Consider the following 20872-nt stretch of genomic DNA (forward strand, 5'->3'; position numbering starts at 1 on the left):
CCCTCATATTTATTAGATTTATGACCCTAAATCAAGTTGACTTTTTTGAGAATTTCACCTACAGAATTTAGGTTAAAGCAGTAGTAAACAAAAGAATAAAAATGTCCCCCTGCAGGTAATGTCATAATGTGCTAGTATGTACTGCAAACTAGCACAATATGGCAAACTTACCCAAAAAAATTGCTGTCTCCAGCGGCGCGCTGTCATCGCTAATGGGGATTCCATTTTCACCTGATCTTCCTGCTGGGTTCACAGGCTCCAGCTGTTTGAATGGCCTAGCCATGATGATGTCACTCCTGCTCATGAGTTTCTAATCATAATCTGTGCAGTTTATACCATTATCCATATAAAGAATTTACTGTACATGGTAATAAAGGCTTTGGAACTTGAGAAAAACAGGAGGAGAAAACAAGAAATAAAAAGACAACATGCTGTGACCTCAGCAGTTTCAAAATAGGACCCATTTTTCATGCAGGAGTAGGCAACCTCTGCACTTCAGCTGTGGTAAAACTGTATATCTCATAATGCATTGCACTGCAAGACTTTGACAGGCATGACTACCAGAGACATGGTGGGATTTGTAGTTTGACCACAGCTGGAGTTCCAAGGTTGCCTACGCCTGCTCTAATATTATTTCATTGGGATCTCCTATGTCAACCTTGAATTTTATTTATTTTATACTCTTGTCTTCCACCAAAGTTAAAGTTGTCCAACCTCACTTGACGTTAAACATTTCAAAGGGCTACATAACTGTGAGTATATTTATTCCTACCAACATGGATGCTTGACTGTTAACAAGGGAATATGAATCTGCTTGAACACAACAGTCTTATGCTAACTTATGGCACACATTTTTCCTTTGGTTTTCTTAATTCACCTAGTTCTGAAAGAGAAAGTTTTCTGTGACCCAGATAATCAATGTTGCGTGCTCATCTTGAAATGCACTGCAGGCCCATTAATCTGACAGCACTAGTTTTTTGGCACACCAATGATGAGGAGTTATTTATGAATCCTTTTTTTTTTTGGCTCGGGAGAAGCTCAAGACAAACTGCTCGAAGAGTTCTAAGGGGTGGGGGGTCACATGGTGTAGAGATGTCTTGCAATGTAAATAAACATCATGGCTTCGAATCCAAACCATACAGGACAAAACAGTCTAGAAATCGGGCTACAGCTAGAATGCATATGTTTGATGAAGAATATAAGCTATAATTTATTCCAACTCGGCATCGTTGTCCTAAACTTCACAAGTAATATGCAGAGGGCATCTTCCAGGCTGTTCATTCACAATCTAGAAAGGTTAATGGGTGCAATGAAAAATGTGTTATGGTCATACGCTCTCATTTTGTGCAGATGTTGAAGGCAGTACTGGGGAGGGGGCTCATAGATACTGTATATATGATTTTAAATGAATATTTAACTATTTTGCAGTTTATTGAGCCGGACCATATGTCGTACACTACAATAACGCTAGGGGAATAAAACAGGGAAACATATTAGCCATTTAGATACAACACTTAAAGTGGTCCTAAATTATGAAGGTTTTTTTTTACCTTGTGCATGAGAGCAGAAGCTCCCCCTGGTCTCTCCCTTCTCACTGGCTCCTGCTGCTGTCAATCACAGCCAGTGAAGAGGGAGCATGGGGCAGGGCCGAGTCTGTTTCATAGACACATAATAGCAGCTGGGGAGCGAGCACACAGGAGTGCCCCCAGAGCAAGCAGCTTGCTTTGAGTGTACTCAGCAGCAGGGAGAGGCCAGGAGTGCTGGCAGGGGACCCGAGAAGAAGAGGATCAGAGCTGCTCTATGTAAAACCATTGCACAGAGCAGGTAAGTATGAAATGTTTGTTATTTTAATTCAAAGATTTTTGAATCTTTACAAACGCTTTAACCCATTAAAGCGATATTAAAGGCATTTAAAAAATAATAATAAACATGTCATACTTACCTGCTCTGTGCAGCAGGTTTTGAACAGAGCAGCCTCAATTCTTCTCGGGTCCCCCTGCCGGTGCTCTTGGCCCCTCCCCTCCTGCCAAGTGCCCTTAGAGCAAGAAGCTTTCAATGGGGGCTCCCAAGCCGCAGCTCTGCATGTCCATTCACACACACAGCTGTGGCTCGGCACCACCCCCTCTATCTCCTCAATGGCTCACTGGCCAGAGGCTCCCGCTGTTGTCTCAGTCAATGAGGAGGGAGAGTCCCCGGATAGCCGAGGCTCTTGTGTACATCGCTGGAGGAAGATTGGGTTCATGCAAGTATGTATTGGGCTCATGTAAGGGGGGCTGGGGGAGCTTCTGCACACATGTTTTGTACCTACATGCATATGCATGAAGGTAAAAAAAACTTGGGCCTTTAGAGCACTTTAACTCTTATGCCGCGTACACACGTTCATTTTTCGGCATGAAAAACAACAACGTTTTTCGGCATTACGAAAAAACGTTGTTTTTTCGAACTTCATCATTAAAACTACTATGCCCACACAGGATCGTTTTTAAAAAAGCGTGGTGACGTACAACACGTACGACGGCACTATAATGGGGAAGTTTCATGCAGATGACGCCACCCTTGGGACTGCTTTAGCGGATTTCCTGATAGTAAAAGACGATTTGCGCTTTTCTGTCTGTTATAGCGTGATGAATGTGCTTACTCCATTACGAATGGTAGTTTTACCAGAACGAGCGCTCCCCTCTCATAACTTGCTTCTGAGCATGCGCGGGTTTTTAACCCGAAAAACTACATCGTTTAAAACGTTGTTAAAAAATGCAGCATGTTCAGAAAAAAATTGTCGTTTTTCAGAACCCGAAAAAAAAATGTGAAGCCCACACACGATAATTTTAAATTACATTTTTTAAAAACTGTTTTTTTCATGCCGAAAAATGATCGTGTGTACGCAGCATAACACTAATTAACCCTCATTCTGCTGCATACTCATCTTGTCCTGGATTGGTAGCCTTTGAGTCAAAGGTATACAGGATATTTGTCAAAAAAGCAATTGGTGCAGAGATCCCTGATCCAAGATAAACCAATTTGACTATACACTGATATATTATAGTGGACTACCATGATGAGACTTTGTATTAGCACTCTAATGGACTGTTCACAGCATTTAAACATAAATATAAAAATATATTGCATCTTACCAATCCTCAGATGTAGTTTTGGGGTTTGGATATGCTTTCAAGACTTAAGGAGTTGGGCAACTACTGTATACACTAATTGCATACAGAAATTTCTGTATGTTATAAACTCAGTACTTTACAGCCTTGTCCCTTGTGAACAGAGATTTCTACAGATTCTTCAACTCTTTTGATGATATTATGTACTGTAGATGACAATAAATTTAAAGTCTTTGCAATTTTACATTGGAGAACATTATTCTGAAATTGTTCAATGATTTTTAGACACAGCTTTTCACATATTGGCAAACCTCTGCCCAGCTTTAATCTGACTCTATTTGCTATTATTTATACCCAACCATGGAACTGACCTGTTGCCAATAAACCTAATTAGTTGTAAAATATTCTTCCAGCTCTTTCTTTTTAGTACCACTTACTATGCCAGCTTTTTGTTGCCCTGTCCCAAGTTTTTTAAATGTGTTGCTGCCATCAATTTTCAAATCTACCTTATTTATTTTTTTAAATGGTACAATTTCTCAGTTTAACTACTTAAGCCCCGGACCATATTGCTGCCTAAAGACCCAAGGGGTTTTTACAGTTCGGGACTGCGTCGCTTTAACAGACAATTGCGCGGTCGTGCGACGTGGCTCCCAAACAAAATTGGCGTCCTTTTTTCCCCACAAATAGAGCTTTCTTTTGGTGGTATTTGATCACCTCTGCGGTTTTTATTTTTTGCGCTATAAACAAAAATAGAGCGACAATTTTGAAAAAAATTCAATATTTTTTACTTTTTGCTGTAATAAATATCCCCCAAAAACATATATACATTTTTTTTCCTCAGTTTAGGCCGATACGTATTCTTCTACCTATTTTTGGTAAAAAAAAAAAAAAATCGCAATAATCGTTTATCGGTTGGTTTGCGCAAAATTTATAGCGTTTACAAAATAGGGGATAGTATTTTTGCATTTTTTTTTTTTTTACTACTAATGGCGGCGATCAGCGATTTTTTTCGTGACTGCGACATTATGGCGGACACTTCGGACAATTTTGACACATTTTTGGGACCATTGTCATTTTCACAGCAAAAAATGCATTTAAATTGCATTCTTTATTGTGAAAATGACAGTTGCAGTTTGGGAGTTAAACACAGGGGGCGCTGTAACATTTAGGGATCACTGTGTGTGTGTTTACTAGTGTAGGGGGGGTGTGGCTGTAGGAATGACATCATCGATCGGATCTCCCCTATAAAGGGGAACACCCGATCGATGCGCCGCCACAGTGAAGCACGGGGAAGCCGTGTTTACACACGGCTCTCCCCGTTCTTCAGCTCCGGGGAGCGATCGCGACTAAAAACAAATAGCCGCGCCGTCGTCCCGGATCGCTCCCCGAGTGGACCTGACCTCCGCATGTACCGGGGGGGGGGGTCCCGATCGGACCCCCCACCCACGTCTAGCAGAGGACGTACAGGTACGTACATGTGCCTGTCCGTGCCATTCTGCTGACGTATATGTACATGAGGAGGTCGGGAAGTGGTTAAGCTTTTGATATGTTTTCTATTATGTATAAAATTTGGGTTTATGAAATGTGCAAATCATTGCATTCTGTTTTTTGTAGATTTTACACAGCATCCCAACTTTTATGGAATTATGGTTATATTAACGAATGCGGTCCGTGGCACATAACTTCAAATATCAGTAAACTTTTTTTTTTTAAACAGAAATGTTTTAATTGATCTCAAAAGCAATAAAACAAACCGGGTACGTTGAACCATAAGGCACAGAGATAGTTGAAGTTATTTACTGTACACTTCAATTTTGATGACCTATACCAGTGATGTTGAACCTTGGCACCCCAGATGTTTTGGAACTGTTTCCCATGATGCTCATGTACTCGGCAGTGTGGTTAACATCATGGGAAATGTAGTTCCAAAAGGGGGTATCTGACAGGTAAAGAATGGGGGGCCTAAGTGGGAAAAGGAAAAGAGGGGGGGGAGGAACAGAACACAGCACGCCATCTGCTACTGTATGAGGTGAACTCTAAATCGCCAAGGATCTGGCCTCCACCCAAGCAGCTCATATTTTATTAATTTTTTTGGGACAGTTTCGGCTCATGTAGGTAAGTTTATATAAAAGTAGGACAAAGCCAATCATCAATCTCCACTGTGAGGTTGTGGGGGGTCAGCCTGCTTCCATTTGGATAAAATGGTCTTTCTAGCCTAAAACGCCATATAAAAGACAGACAGCTGTTTATGAGTGTTAGGGGTAACTGTGTCACTAACCCCCAAAAGGAAAATCCTAGGGTCCACAATCATAAAAAGGTTTCCCATGGAATTGTCAGTCATCACCTCCTTTAAGAATCCTTGAATTATGGGGCATGACCACACTACATGCAAAAATGTCCCAGGCTCAGTGGAACACTTGGGACAGTTATCAGATTGATTATGATATATTCTTGAGAGTCTTTGGGGAGTATAATATGCTCTGTGTAAAAATTTGAGTTGAATATACCTATCCTTAGCCGAGATAACCAGAGGAATTTACTGTTGCACCCATTTATCCCAATCCTCAGCAGTAAAGGTAGGTATGTCACTTTGGCAAGTATTGAATAAGTGAGTCCTCTTGCCAGTATCCTCACTACAGTAAACCATTTTGTAAAGTAGCTTTAAACAGCACCACATTGTCTAAAGATACAGAAGAGGATTCAGACTTGCTCTGGCTGACATTTTTCAAGCATACCATTTCACTAGAACAGTTGGAATGCCCCGAGATTTACACCCTGGAATATCCTGAGGGATTTGCAGCCCTCACACTGGCATCACAAACAGTAGTTCGATTTTAAGAAGTTGAGGCAGATTGTTACAACTGCAATACAAACCTGGGCCTCACAGCTGGTGAACATAACAAAGTGACTGAGAAAGAGGAGAGGACACAGCTAAAAGGAAATAATGTGTTTGTTATGCTTTCTGTAACCACAATCTGAAAGGATCTTTGTATGTTTCTTGCTGCTCATTGCGTTACCCCATGACCAGTAGCTGAACTGTTATCCTAGCCTTATTGGATGACCGCATACTAAGGAAACGTAACCATATTAGTTACGAGGTGAGAGAGCAGAAGAATTATTGATGACGTCCATCATAAAGTGAGCAAGGCTGGCCTAGCCTTGCTGTCTAATGTTTAGCAAACACAATTTTTTTTAGTCACAAATGGTGCAGCCAAGTTGTGAAGAAGAAAAACTTAATTTGCTTTTATTAATTACTTTTCTATCTGGTAGGTCTTTCCTGTCACATCGTGTTACTAGAACCAGCAATAAAAGCACCATGGTCAAAGCTCACATAAATTAAATTCTTGGCTGTACCAGAACAGCAACCTGAGCCTGAATCTATCTAAATTGAGGGGTATCAAACATTCAAAACTGAACATGTGGTACATTTTTAAAAGTAATTTCCCAAAGGCAACGTATATAGCCTCATTCAGTACATGCTTGCATTATTACTGCTAGTACATTGTGAGGGGTTCACAAGTCCCACCATGTTATAGGGGGGTCAGCAAGCCATATTGCCCAAGTTAACAAACAGCTTGTGCTTGGTAAATACAGGTCCTAACACAAGGTATGTTTACTAAGTAATCTTGGCGTTCTATGCAGACTTAGAAGTCATTAATGACGCCAGAGTTCCCATAGTGAATAGACTCTAATTTGTGAGATTTTATTGAATTTGGATGAAGATGTGTGTACTTTATCTCCAAATACAAGCCCCAACGGTAAACAACTTATTTTGCATTTGTTTAAAAAAATTGAACTCTTTATTATAAATGTATCCACCATCACCTTTTATTTGTCCATTAAATGGAACAGTGTTGTGGAAAGTGATGGACAATTTTTTTTTTTTTTCATTTTAAGCCTAATTTTATCGTTTTTGTTGTACAACTTTTAATAAACTCCTGTGTGCTTTTAAAAGAACGTTGCGCAATGAGTTTATCTTCCTCTTTCATATGATGAATGTGTGATCCAATTAAGCAGGCTGGGTAGTGGATGTGATTGAGCCCATAGTGAGGGGTGAAAGCTCACTAATGCGCAGATAGACCCTGGAGGGTCTTAAAATCTGGTAAGCAGATATACTTACCCTGTCTATCCTGTGGGGAGCACTGGGTGTCTTCACAAATTGAACATTGGATCAGCACACATTTTGAGTTCACTTTATGGATATGGAATTGGGACATTTGGATTATAATTTTTACTTTTCCCTTTTTAATGTTTTCCCATTTTCATCTTTATTGCATTATATTAGATGTTTTTTTGCACTTTAATCATTAATGTCATGGTTTGACAGCGCTACACGTTTTTGATTTTTATCTTTCAGCATGACAACAACCCAAAGCATACATCCAAATCAACAATGAAATGGCTTCACCAGGAGAAGACTACAGTTTTGAAATGGCCCAGCCAGAGTCCAGGACCTGAATCCTATTGAAAATCTGTGAGGTAATCTGAAGAGGGCTGTGTACATGAGATGCCCTCACAATTTGACAGATTTGGAGGCTTTTTGCAAAGAAGAGTGGGCAAATATTGGCAAGTCAAGATGTGCCATGCTGATAGACTCATACCCAAAAGTATTAGTTTAAGAGTGTGCACACTTATGTAACCATATTATTATAATTGTTTATATTTACTTCCCTCTACCTAAAAGATTTCAGTTAGTTGTTCAACTGAGTTGTCCAGTTAATAGGTCACATTAAAAGGTGGAAAAAGATCTAAAATTATTTATCTGTCTCATTTTTTAACATTACAGAAACCGGACATTTTACCAGGGGTGTGAATTTTATTCGATAAACTGTAAAGAACCATTATTAACTTTGCAATAGCTGCTCAAAGACACCTACAAAAATAGGGGTAGTACCAAAAAAGTCAATTGGTTGATAAAGCAGTAAGACTTGTGTCCAGTAACATTCAGATATAGCACAACTGGATTTGTAAAGACCAAATGAAAACACTAATATTCATGGCAAAATGAAGCCTTTATGATCTTCTATAGTGAACATTCATACCTTCAAGTCTCTGTACACTACAAAGCGGTTGTGCATGTGTTCCAAGCCCAGGATAATTTCAGCAGCATAAAATCTCATCTCCTTCTCTGAGAAAACACCATGTTGAGAGAGGTGGTAGTGCAAATCCCCACCTAAAATTAAAAAAGAAAACATAAAACTAAAATCTGACATCTAAATACACCGCCAAATCACTGGTTACAGTTTCACCCAAAATGTCCATTTTAAATAGTAGTTTAAGCAGTACAGTATTTATGCAGCACTGAAACACCGCTGTAGATTATCTGAAGTTTTTAACACACGAGTGTGCACAGGTCATAGAATCAAGATTAAACATCAGATGTGTTCGGATACTCGCCCAAAGCCATCTGAGCCTGCCAGGAAGCTGTCACTGTACTAGGCCAATCCTAAGCGGCCATGGCATTCCTAGCCCTGCAGCTGCACATATACATGCCCAAAGTATGTGTAGCTGTGGGGCAGGATATGTCTCAGGTGCTTATGATTGGCCCAGCACAGTGACAGCTTCCTGGGAGGTTCAGTCAGGTAGTTCAGAATAGGATCCAAACATGCCTAAGCTCATCCATACTCAACATACAAAAGGAATGTACAAGATAGAACAACCCAGAGCTTAACAGAGCATATCAAGTATCTGACTAAAGTACAAGGGTAAGTAGTAGCTCAAACAGGAGGACACTTGAGGCTCGGTTCACACTGCATGCCAATGCGGCTCACAGCAGAGGTCCTGTGTGTCCCGTTTCACAGTTTCAGGTCCGATTTCAGCCTGAACTTGGACCTGAAACGGACCAAAAGATGCACAGGGCTCCTGTACAGATTTGCACCGGAGCCTTATTGGAGATATGTGAACCGGCTCCATAGAGAGCCGGTCACAATCTCCCGATATTGTGAATTGGATGCAGGCAATTGAATGCAGGCATACCACATCCAATTCCCAATAGTGTGAACCTGGCCTGACAGAAGAAAAGGTAGACATGTAACATGCTTCTTTAAAGTAGCGTAGCCAGGAGCTAGACTATTTACATCAGCGAACAACATGTTCATACTACTTCCCATTATTTAAAAGATTTTTATATAAAAATTATTGGCTGGTTCTCTTTACCTACCAGTTTAAGGCAAATGAAATATCAGTGAGGTAAACAGATGTGTGCAGTTTTATAAACTACCTCTGACTGTATAGCACAGTTGGGAAGTACTGCAACTCAACTGCTCTCTTTATAACTTCATCCTCTCTACAGACACATTAGACTTCAAGTAGAACTAAACATTTTTTATTTCCATTTTGGATAGCGTAAGGGAGGGATAGAACACCTGTCAGATTTTCTTTTTGCCATCTAAGTCCCATTGGAGAGATTTATCGTCACTTCCTGTCCCATGGCCAAAACAGGAAGTGAGAGAAAATCCCTGCAAATTAAGGGAATCCCTTGGGGCCCCCCAGGTCACCAGAAATGGTGTCCACATTGGAAGATTTCCCCTCTATTACTTTTCTAGGGACAACTCAAATTTAGCATTTTCTTTTACTTTCACTTTCAGAGACAATGGGAGACAGGACAGATAGAGAGGGGGTGAATATTCCTAGCAGGGACACCAACAGCAAAAAAACAAAAACAAATAGGTGTTCCAATCCATCTCCATGCTGTTCAAAACAAAAAAAAACAAGGTAATCTGTAAAAAGGCTTGATAAACAAAACTTGCAATATTTTTTGTAACCTGAAAGCCATAGTGGCGGCTGTATTGTTCTAAGCAATTAATGTAACAAAGTCTCTCGAAATGACCAAGATATAAAAGGTGACTCAAAAGGCGCATGGAGCAAATACACAGGCATGATGATATCACAGGAATGTTCATTGGGTCGTGAACTAAATCATGTACTCATTTTACTACTGCCACTGGAGGACAATAAAATATTGGTGCAAATTTTCTCACTAAGCTGACAGATCTTTCCTTCTACAGGGGTGTTCTTTAAATGAAAAGGCAACTGAAAAGGATGGATTTTTTTCAGCACTTACTGTAATTACAGTTTTACAATGTTGCGAATAAAAGCAATATACAACAAAAAGTAATGAAAAAAATAAATTGCATAAGATACCACTAGCAATTCAAAATCTATAAAACAAATATTTCGCGGAGAACATTCTAAACAGACTGATAAAGGGTTATTGGACTGGCAGACACAGAAATTAGACATCTTCTGATATCTTCCTGCAGATCTTATTTTATGAATGGTCCTGTTAACTTGCATAACAGTTTCTGGCATGGAGAGAACAATTAATGCCACTTATTATAAAACAAAACAGTCTTCTGAGCTTCTAAAACGAATGTTCTTTCCTCTCCTTATTATAACATAACACCCTTCAACTTGCCTCCTTGAAAAATCATTGTTCTGATTAAACATAGCGAGACAGACAAACCGTCTACTCCATGGCTCAGATATCAAGGTAAAGCTAATTTTTTTATAACTAATTGTATTCAAACAAGTTAAGTGACACTGAAAAAGGTCCACATTCTTTACATATTTTTCTGTGCTTTCTTGGTCCATTGGTCCACACTCAGAAGTGCCTACACATATCTACAACAGGTTCCAGTATACTCTGCTTTGCATAAGCTGGCAGTGGTTCTGATCAAGTAATGCCCAGACACTGCCAAGTAGTGTTGGAGGTTGCCGTTAAATCCCACCACCTCACATTCTGATTGGAAATCATTATAACAAGCTGTCTCCATGACCAATAGGAATGTGTGGGAGACAAGCTTCAGAAAGTACTGACGTTTTTATTATTCAGAATGGCGTGGCAGATGCTAAAAGGTGCTGCCACTGGGTTCCTGAACCCCATACTGTACCTCTTATAAGCTTTTTAGTACTCTTAAAGCGGGGGTTCACCCTATCGACCAAAAAAAAAAATATTTTTTTTCTTTTACCTTAAAATCAGGCATTGTAGCGCGAGCTACAGTATGCCTGTCACGAATTTTTTACCCCCGTACTCACCTTGTAGTCGTCCATCGAAGATACCGGGGAATGGGCGTGCCTATGGAGACGGAGGATGATTGACGGCCGGCTCTGGCGCGTCACGCTTCTCCGGAAATAGCCGAAATAGGCTTGGTCTTCACGACGCGTGCGCATAGCCTGTGCGCAGGCGCCGTGAAGAGCCGAGACCTACTCCGGCTGTCTTCGGGGAGAGTGACGTGCCAGGGCCGGCCGTCAATCATCCTCCCTCTCCATAGGCACGCCCATTCCCCGCGGGAGCCGGAATCTACGATGTCGGTTTACAATGTGAGTCCGGGGTTAAAAAAATCGGGACAGGCATACTGTAGCTCGCGCTACAATGCCTGTCTCGATGGTAAAATGTGTCGGGGGGGGGGGGTGAACTACCGCTTTAAGCTAGCCATAGATGGTTCAAATCTCGGCTGGTTTTCAAATCATCTATGGGTAGGCTGAATGTACCAAAGTTGATCTTGTGGATGGGGGAATCAAGTGATTTTCTTTCCTGCAACCCGTTTCTTTCCTGCAAATCTATGGCCAGTCTTTATTTGATTTTGGACATTAATTAGGGTTAATTCCTGGATCACCCAGCTACATGGTAAAGCCCACTAGGGGGAAGTGTAACCAGGGACCAATGATGCTGGTCTTAATTTTGGGTAACAAATTGGAGGTCAATAAAAGGGGTTGTAAAGGTTCATTTTTTATTTTATAAATAGGTTCCTTTAAGCTAGTGCATTGTTGGTTCACTTACCTTTTCCTTCGATTTCCCTTCTAAATGTTTTTTTTTTTCTTTGTCTGAATTTCTCACTTCCTGTTTCTCCTCAGTAAGCTTGCCCCCATCATCCGAGCTGTTCTGGCTGGGGGTTAGTCAGCCAGAACAGCTTATTGAGGAGGAACAGGAAGTGAGAAATTCAGACAAAGAAAACATAGAAAAAAAACATTTAGAAGGGAAATCGAAGGAAAAGGGTTAGTGAACCAACAATGCACTAGCTTAAAGGAACCTATTTAGAAAATAAAAAACAAACCTTTACAACCCCTTCAAGAAATTCAATAAACCTCATTAAAGATGGACAGAGGATTATTGGCTAGGGGTATATGAAGTTAATCACACCATTCACCTTAGATTGGGATGATTGGATAAGAGAGGATTATCTATTGTCTATGGGTGTAGCAGGTACATTAAGGTTACCCATAAACATAGATAGTGCTCATGAGACTTGTGGTCAAACCCCCCCAAAAAAAAACACCTTTTCCTGATACACATTTTACAAATTTGCTGTTTTTGAGTGAGTGAGTGAGAAACTTATATAGCGCAACACTGAATCGTCTCTGGGCGCTTGGTATCCAATTCACCTACTGTACATTTGCCTTCAGAAAAATGTGTTTTAAGTTTTTTTCTGAAGGCCAGGTGATTCACCTCCATTCGGATGCTGGATGGTAAAGCGTTCCATAGTCTAGGTCCTTGGACTGCAAATCTTAGTTCTCCTTGGACTTGTATCTGGCTTTGGGTATCTGGAGTAGATTTTGGTCGGTGGATCGAAGAACGCGATTGGTGTTGTGACATTTTAATTTTTCGCATTGATATTGGGGGGCCATTCGTTGAACACACTTATGCGTCAGAGTGCTTTAAAGGTAATTCTGTCTTTTACTGGTAACCAATGAAGGGATCTCAGTGAAGGTGAGATCGATTCCCAAGGTTTTTTCCCAGTCACGAGTCGAGCGGACGTATTTTGAACGACTTGCAGACGAGTGATTTGGTATTTTGGGAGTTTGAGGTACAGGGCATTTGCATAGTCGAGTCTGGAGTTGATAATTGTTCCCACCACGACTGCTATGTCTTCTTTCGGGATAAAGGGAACGAGTCTATGTAGTAGGCGCTGCAGATGGTGGGATCCGCTGTCTACTGACCCTATTTGTGCATCCATTGTCATGTGGGTGTCAAAAATGACTCTGTGACTTTTGACTTTGGTGCTAGGGGTGATGATTTGTCCCAGAATGGGCGAGGGTGTCCATGTAAGTGCGGGAGATCTCTTCCGGTTGGCGTGAAACAGGAGAAGTTCTGTTTTAGAGCCGTTGAGTTTAAGATAACTCTTTGTCATCCAGTGTTCTATTAAAGTAATGCTGCGTACAGACGGTCGTTTTATGCAATGTAAAAATTACGTTTTCTGTGAAGTAAAAAACGAAGTTTTTGAAACTTCAATTTTCAAAAACGATGTTGCCTACACACCATCGTTTTTTCACAGTGCTCTAGCAAAGCGAGGTTACGTTCACCACGTTTTTCCATTGAAGCTCGCTTCATAACTAGCTTCTGGGCATGCGAGGGTGTAAAAACGTTGTTTGAAACGTCGTTTTTTGCTACACACGGTCAATTTCTGTGAAGTAAAAAACAACGTTTTGAAAAACGACACATAAAATTGAAGCATGCTTCAATTTTTTTTTGGTCGTTTTTCAGAAGACATAAAACGATGTTTTCTCCCACACACGGTCAATTAAATTGACGTTTTTAAAAACGTCGTTTTTTTAACATCGCATAAAACGACCGTCTGTACGCGGCATAAGGCATTTCTCTAGTTTTTGTTTCAACATATATAATTATCTAAATTATAATCTTCTTCAACAAATCTTATTTTTATATATTCACTGTGTGTTGTAATTGATTGACAATGAAAGATTGTTTCATTATGCCATACATGCTATAAAGCAGTTGTAAATGTTTAAACCTGTCCGGCTTTTAGATTTTACCTAAAAATGTTTTAAATGCTGCCCAAGCTGCCTTCATGCAAACCGATATTTCTTCATCATGGTCAAAATATCAGATTGATGCTGGTAGCATTTGATTTTGAAACTGGATTCTATCACTCTGGGGTGTCTACTGCCGTATAATTGGGATGGGTACAGATTGCCGAGGTACAGAAAACTGCAGTATAAGGTCATTTAATGATCACCTCAGCCTGCAAAAATATGTATTCTTCAATTAAAGACACTGGACAGTATACAGACTGACAGGAGCATTATGAAATTGGAATGACAATGTTTTACCATTCATCAGATCCAAGATGAAGCAGAGTTTGTCAGGCGTATGGAAGGCATAAGTCATGCACACTATGAACGGACAGTCCTAAAAATAAAGAAGAAAAAAAGATATTTAAAAAAAATGCACTAAAGAACATTTACAGTACTGTGGAGCAATAGATTCAACAATTATACATACTACGATATATATGCACAAGCATTATTTCAAGCACCTACATATTTAGCAATAGCATACAACCACAAAACTATATAAAACCAATGCTTGATCATAATTGGATTTTAGGAATCAATAAACAAACAAAAAAAAAAAACACACAAAAACGCTGTCTTCTAATCTCATTTACATTGTATATCTTTTTTTGGTTGGCAAACCTTTACCAGTTGTTTTCTTTGATACCTATAACAAAATCATAAATTCCAAGTTCTGTAATATGCATGTCTCTTCTTGACATGTGAGAAAACTGGTATACCATTTTTACTGTGATACGCAAAGGATATCTGCTGCAGATATACCCCATTATCGTCTCAGGTGGGTAGCAAAGAAATCATATGGATATAATCTAACCAGCTATTTGCACAGCAGCTAGAGAAGCAGAACGTAAAGGTATCCATTGACTTAAAGGGTCACTAAAGGAAAACATTTTTTTTGCTGAAATTACTGTTTATTGGGTATAGAGACATAAAAGTTAACGGATTTCTTTTAAAAATGATTAAAAATTGAATTTAATCTATCATATAATGTGCCTCTAGTTTCACTTTTGATTTTAAAGGTACATACATGAAGTTCCGGGTGAGAGGTGAGTCGGGAAGACTCACATAACAAAAACAAACAAATCCAGGGCAGTGTTTTGTTTTTAAAATGAATCTGATTGGTTCTGATGAGTTTTAGACACACAGTAATGACAGCTTAGACCACCGTGAAAATCTCCCAGTACCATGGTTATAAGGAAACAGGCAACCAGGAAGTGTGGAGATCACAGCAGAATTACAGCTACTTCAAAGCAAAAACTAACAATGAGGACATGAAACCAGGACTGCAGTAAGGTAAAGGAAGCTATTTAGCTAAAAAAAAAAAAATCCTTTAGTGACCCTTTAATCATGGTTTCTTTTGGAGATCCTAGATTCAATCAAATACCCCCTGCCAATATAGTCCCTGGAAAAAAAAGTCTATTGGTTGGGCTGCATTTTTCCAACACAGAACCGACCTTTACACATATAGTGATTTCTGGTAATTACATAAACATACACATACTAGACAAACACAACAAAAAATTGGGAACCTTAAAACGAATTGAAAGACATGATATCAATAATGGTCAGAAAGCATGCATGCAGGAATAAGCAGCTGATGTGCCCCAAGCCCATGATGCAAACTAACGATGTGGCTCAGGTTCCAGCTACCGCCAACGCTGGATCAGTCAGTTCAATAGTGGCTTAACAGACTGTGCCCGGAACATGCAATAAACAGGGAACTGGCAAGATCAACAAACATTTAAGCTGAGCAAAATGAAAACATTGGCAATATTTGATTGGAAATTTTCCTAAGGGTTTTTTTTTTTCTCAGTCATCTTCTACTGAATTTCAAAAGATACAAAACAAAAAATATGCAATGCAGAGAGAATAGGAATATCATTTCAATGGACCAACAAAATTCCCCAAGATTTAATGTCTCTGCAACACAGCCAGAGGTCATCAACAGTCACATTACATACGGTATTGCTAGATCTCTGTCCATCCACAGTGATCCAACGTAGCCCCTGAAAGCATTTGGACATACCCAGTGTACTATCCAGAACTTAAAATTGCTAGAGCACCTGTCACTATACGGGACTTCAAATCTAGTTTCTTAGGCTGATGTTTCAAAGGAGACAATCCAGTATTGCATATGTAAAGAAGAAATAAAGGGATGTTTAAGGATTATTTTTTGTTCTCTACAGGAAAGAATCTTTAAATATTGCTAGAACATGCCACACAACACAATTTACTGTCATTTACTCAAAGCTAAACTTTGTATTTGTAAACTTGTTTTTACGATTGTGAATAAGCTTTCTTGAATGCACAAATGGCTTCTGAGGAAGCGGTTTATCCACGAAACACGTAGATCTCTTTGAAGTATACAGATGGCTTGTTTCTGTGATGTATTTGAAGATATTAATGGTTGCTATATGTTTTTTAATTGTATTTAAAAAAATTATGTTTTTTTTTCATATTCACAACAGACAAACATGCTTTGCTCAATTATAGGAAATAAGTGACAAGAGGGGTATATCTGAATTCCCAAATCTTCTCTCATTCCTGTTTTTTCCATATATAATCGGGATGATACCCTGAATCACTTTATCACTGGATTAATTGTAGATATACACTACATTCCACATTAATTTCTTCAATATATTAAACTTATGCCCTGTACACACGATCGGTTCATCCGATGAAAACGGTCTGATGGATTTTTTCATCAGATATCCGATGAAGCTGACTTTCATCAGTCTTGCCTACACACCATCAGTTAAAAAACGATGGTGTCAGAATGCGGTGACGTAAAACACAACGACGAGCTGAGAAAAATTAAGTTCAATGCTTCCGAGCATCCGTCGACTTGATTCTGAGCATGCGTTGATTTTTAACCGATGAATTTCCCCACAGACGATCGTTTTTTTCTATCGTTTTTTTAACCATCAGATAATTTTAAAACAGGTTCTACGTTTTTTCACCGATGGGAAAAAAACTGATGGGGCCCACACACGATCGGTTCGTCTGATGAAAACAGTCCATCAGACCGTTTTCATCAGACGAACCGATTGTGTGTACACGGCATAAGAATTGTACTGGCCTGTGGAATGTCTTGCTTGTATGTCTCCTTTCCCCTAATTTTATGCCCACTCCTACTTCACTCAATTTTTTTTACTGTACTCTTACTGACTTACATTTTATAACAGTACTCGCTAAGCGATGTGCTCTGCCTTTCCCCACATATATGCAGAAACACCACATACTATTATGTATAGCACAGGTGTCAAACACAAGGTCCATGGGCCGAATCCGGCACTCCAGGCCATTTCATGTGGCCCTCGCACCTCTCCGGCAGCTGTAGGAGAGCTCCAGCCCTCCTCTGGTCCTCTTCCAGACCCCTGCTTTCTGATTTCAAGCAATGCATCCAGCTTCTTCCCAGCAGCAGCATATGGAAAGGAGGTGTGATGCAAGGGAGAATGGGGGACTTGACTTCTGATGGTGGGGTGGCTCTTGACATCTAATGTAAGGGGAGGGGGATGTGCTGGACATCTAATCTTACAGATACAACAGGCCCTTTTGGGAACAGTCATAATGCTGAGGCGGCCTACAATGAAATTGAGTTTGACACCCCTGATGTATAGTATCCGATAAAATGTTAAAGGTACAAATTTTAAATAATAATAATAAAAAAATGTGGTGGTGGGGGTAATAGATTTTTGAACAATACTACCCCATTGTAATATATAAGTACACATTCCCAATGTCTCCATCACTATGTAGAAGGCAGAAGATGTATTTGATTGAGACTTTGTTGATGTTTGTAGTATCTCAAAAGCAGAGCTTTTTTTCTCAGAAAATAGGTGCAGGAACTCAACCACGACCCTGTTTAGATTTCACAAACAGTAGAAGGGTTTTAAAGGGGCATTAAATACCAGAATTGCATTACATACAGAGTGCAGAGTTCAGGGGGTTACACACAGAGTGCAGAGCTGTCACTTGTAAACACAGAAACCAGACTTATGTGTTTACAAGTGATTGTGGTGACCCGGCACCAAAGGGTCTGAGCCAGAGGTGGTGGAACTGAGTTCCCCCAAGTTCCCCCTGAAAAAAAGCCCTTCTCAAAAGTAATTTGGTGTATTTTTTTATATTTTTATCATATCCTACAACTGAAACATTTTTTTTTTATAGAAGGACAAATAAAAATATAAGAAATATTTTATACACTAAAGCGGCACACTGTAGATAAAATATACTTTTTTTTTTAATTTGAGCAAGAAAATTGACATTTCCTGGACTAGCCACTTTTATTGAACTACAGGGGTTCACGCCCTGAACCCCCACTTCCGTCCACATCTATTAAAAATAATATTCTGCTCTGAGCCATTTACAGTGATCAGGGCTCTATGACCAATTTCAAATTTATACAGCTACGCCTGATTTCAGTGGGTTTTAGATCTGGAAGGGATAAGCAGTTCCACTGCATGGGAGCAGCCTCAGAGCTCCTTTGTCATTGTCTTTTGGAAAACCCTTTATCATACAATTACCATAACAACACAAGCATTGAAACTAAATAGCGGTATTTACACACACACACACACACACACACACACACACACCTTGCATCGCACCTTCTGTTCAGAGATCAGAAACATTTTAACATACCAGAAAACTAAGCGACAGAAAACAGTCTGGAGAAAAGAAATACAACACAATTCATTGCCGAGCAGTAGTACAGCAGACACGCTAGCAATGGCTGCCATGCAAGGCCACATAAAAGCCTCACTCTGAATGGGTCATGTTAATGCTTTCTTTTCTGTGCCATGCTCTGATATGCTGTATGAATTTTTTATCAGGAGCTGTATGCGTCACTGCGTGGAGAAGGTGCCTGGATCTGTCATCAGAACCACAGCTGCTCCCACCCCCCCACCCCCTGCACAGCACTCCACATCACCAAGCTAAATACATGTCTTTCACGCTCTAAATCAGGCAAAAACAATAGTGCAGTTAAGGAAAATTTGCTCAATTAAAATTACTTTTTTACATCTGGGATGTGCTACACTAAAAGGATTATAAAATATAAGCAAATAGCAATATTTCAGGAAGGTTGTATACTATAACTTTGCGCAAATCATATTGTATGTTTGTAATGTTATTCCTATTTAACCCCATTACCTGTATACAACACACCACTTTGTGACTACCAATCAAGGCAAAGTCAGCATTCACAAATCACCTCTTGCCTTCATTGCAATGCTATGCCCGAGTTTGCAACCTAGAATATAGATCATGTGGGCTCTAGTTACCAATGGCAGACCACGCTGTCCATTCTCTTCAGTGCATGTCTGGTGGACTTACAGTGAGATAAGAGAATCAGCAGGTCACATAGGAAGCAGAATATTTACATGTAATAAATTCAGTAGATATAGTTGTACCCAAGGCTGTATCCTGGCCTAGGCCAGCACTTTGCAGGGGGGCAGCACAGAAAGAGTCCCTGCCGGCTTGCGCTACACTGTTAGTGTAACACAAGCTGCTTCTAATTTTGACTGTCCTATCATCCTGGACCACAAACCTTTCTCACTGTGCTCAATGTTTTCTGCTGCACCACTGGCATAACTAGATTTTCATAGTCCTCTCCATAAAATTATCAGAAATTTGTGCTTAAAGTAGAACTATAGGCAACACTTTTTTTCTTTAATTTTGGATAGAGTGAGGGAGGGTTATAGCCCCTGTCAGTTTATTTTTTACCATCTCCGTCCAATTGCAGAGATTTCCCTTCATTTCCTGCCCCATAGCCAAACAAGAAGTGAGAGGAAATCGATGCAAATTAAGGGAATCAATCCCCCCCCCCCCCCCCGGCCCTAAGAACTAGTGTCCCCACTCAAAAATTTCAGGACAGGTCTTAAACAGAAAGGGGCGTGGCCTTGACAAGGGGTGGCTCATTTTAAATTAGGGGGTGCACAAGTTTAGTCAGGCCTAGGGCAGCACAAAACCTAAATACACCACTGGTTGTACCCATGAACATCATTGGCAACTAAGGCTCGTGTCACACTACTGCGATGCACATTTGTAGTGATTTTCAGTGCAATGCACAAAACAAAACCCCCAAAAATCTAGTAGAAACCTTGCTGGTGCTATCTGCATAAAAGTATTAATTATTTACATATTACAATTATAATTTTCAGTGTGATTATGTAGTCAGAATTTGATGTGACGTGGCTGCGTTTTTGCATGTTCTATGGGGCCAAGTTGCCCTGAAAATTGCAACAAAGTAGCACAGGAACCTTTTCCAAAATTGCACCATGCAATTCTGCACTATATATGGTCTCCCACAGTACACAGAAAATGGAAATGCAATTTTTTAAATAAATATAAACTGCCAAATATCTTTTCTCATCAGCAGTATATAGCAGTGTGTGGCTGAGTACTGGGTAAAGCCGAGTTTTCATTTTCCTATGACAGTCCTATGAGGCTGCGTGATTGCGGACTTTGTCTGGACAGTGCCGTTTGGCCCTTTGCCGATCCCATGCACCCTCCCCCCAAAAAAACCTCTCTAGCAATAAACACCAAACTGAGCATGTGCAGAGTGCCTCCAAGGCTCAGTTCTATCAGCAGATGGATTGGGGACAGTAAAAGGGGAGGATCAGAGAAGACAGGATCAAACAGTCACAATGCAGAGGAGTAACCCCTTAGTTTCCACAGTGAGTATCAAAAGCATGCTTTACTACATATACAGACTGATTTTACTAAATGTTTTTTTGTGTGTGTGTGTGAGAGAGAGGTGGAGATTTTCCTTTATTTCTTGTAGTGACACTGACAGTAAATAGAATCTTTAAAATAAACAGGCCACCTTATTAGCAAAGTGAAGAAGGGTTAGAACCAGTCCAGTTTACAATAATACAGGTCACAATAATATATATTATATACACACACACACACACACACACACACACACACACACACACACACAC

General features: G+C 39.9%; 1 protein-coding gene across 2 annotated transcripts in view; it reads right to left on the minus strand.

Annotated features, from left to right (window-relative positions):
• GRK3 (G protein-coupled receptor kinase 3) overlaps nt 1-20872 on the minus strand; it is a 403808-nt gene that overhangs the window by 54522 nt on the left and 328414 nt on the right. For both annotated transcript variants that reach the window (XM_040351350.1, XM_040351342.1), the window contains exons 10-11: nt 14178-14256; nt 8150-8280 (exon numbers count right to left, since the gene is read on the minus strand). In XM_040351350.1, coding sequence (XP_040207284.1) covers nt 8150-8280; nt 14178-14256 — 210 coding nt within the window. The remainder of the gene's footprint in view (nt 1-8149; nt 8281-14177; nt 14257-20872) is intronic.

Source organism: Rana temporaria, chromosome 1 (assembly GCF_905171775.1).
Source record: "Rana temporaria chromosome 1, aRanTem1.1, whole genome shotgun sequence".
In the NCBI taxonomy this organism is placed as follows: domain Eukaryota; kingdom Metazoa; phylum Chordata; class Amphibia; order Anura; family Ranidae; genus Rana; species Rana temporaria.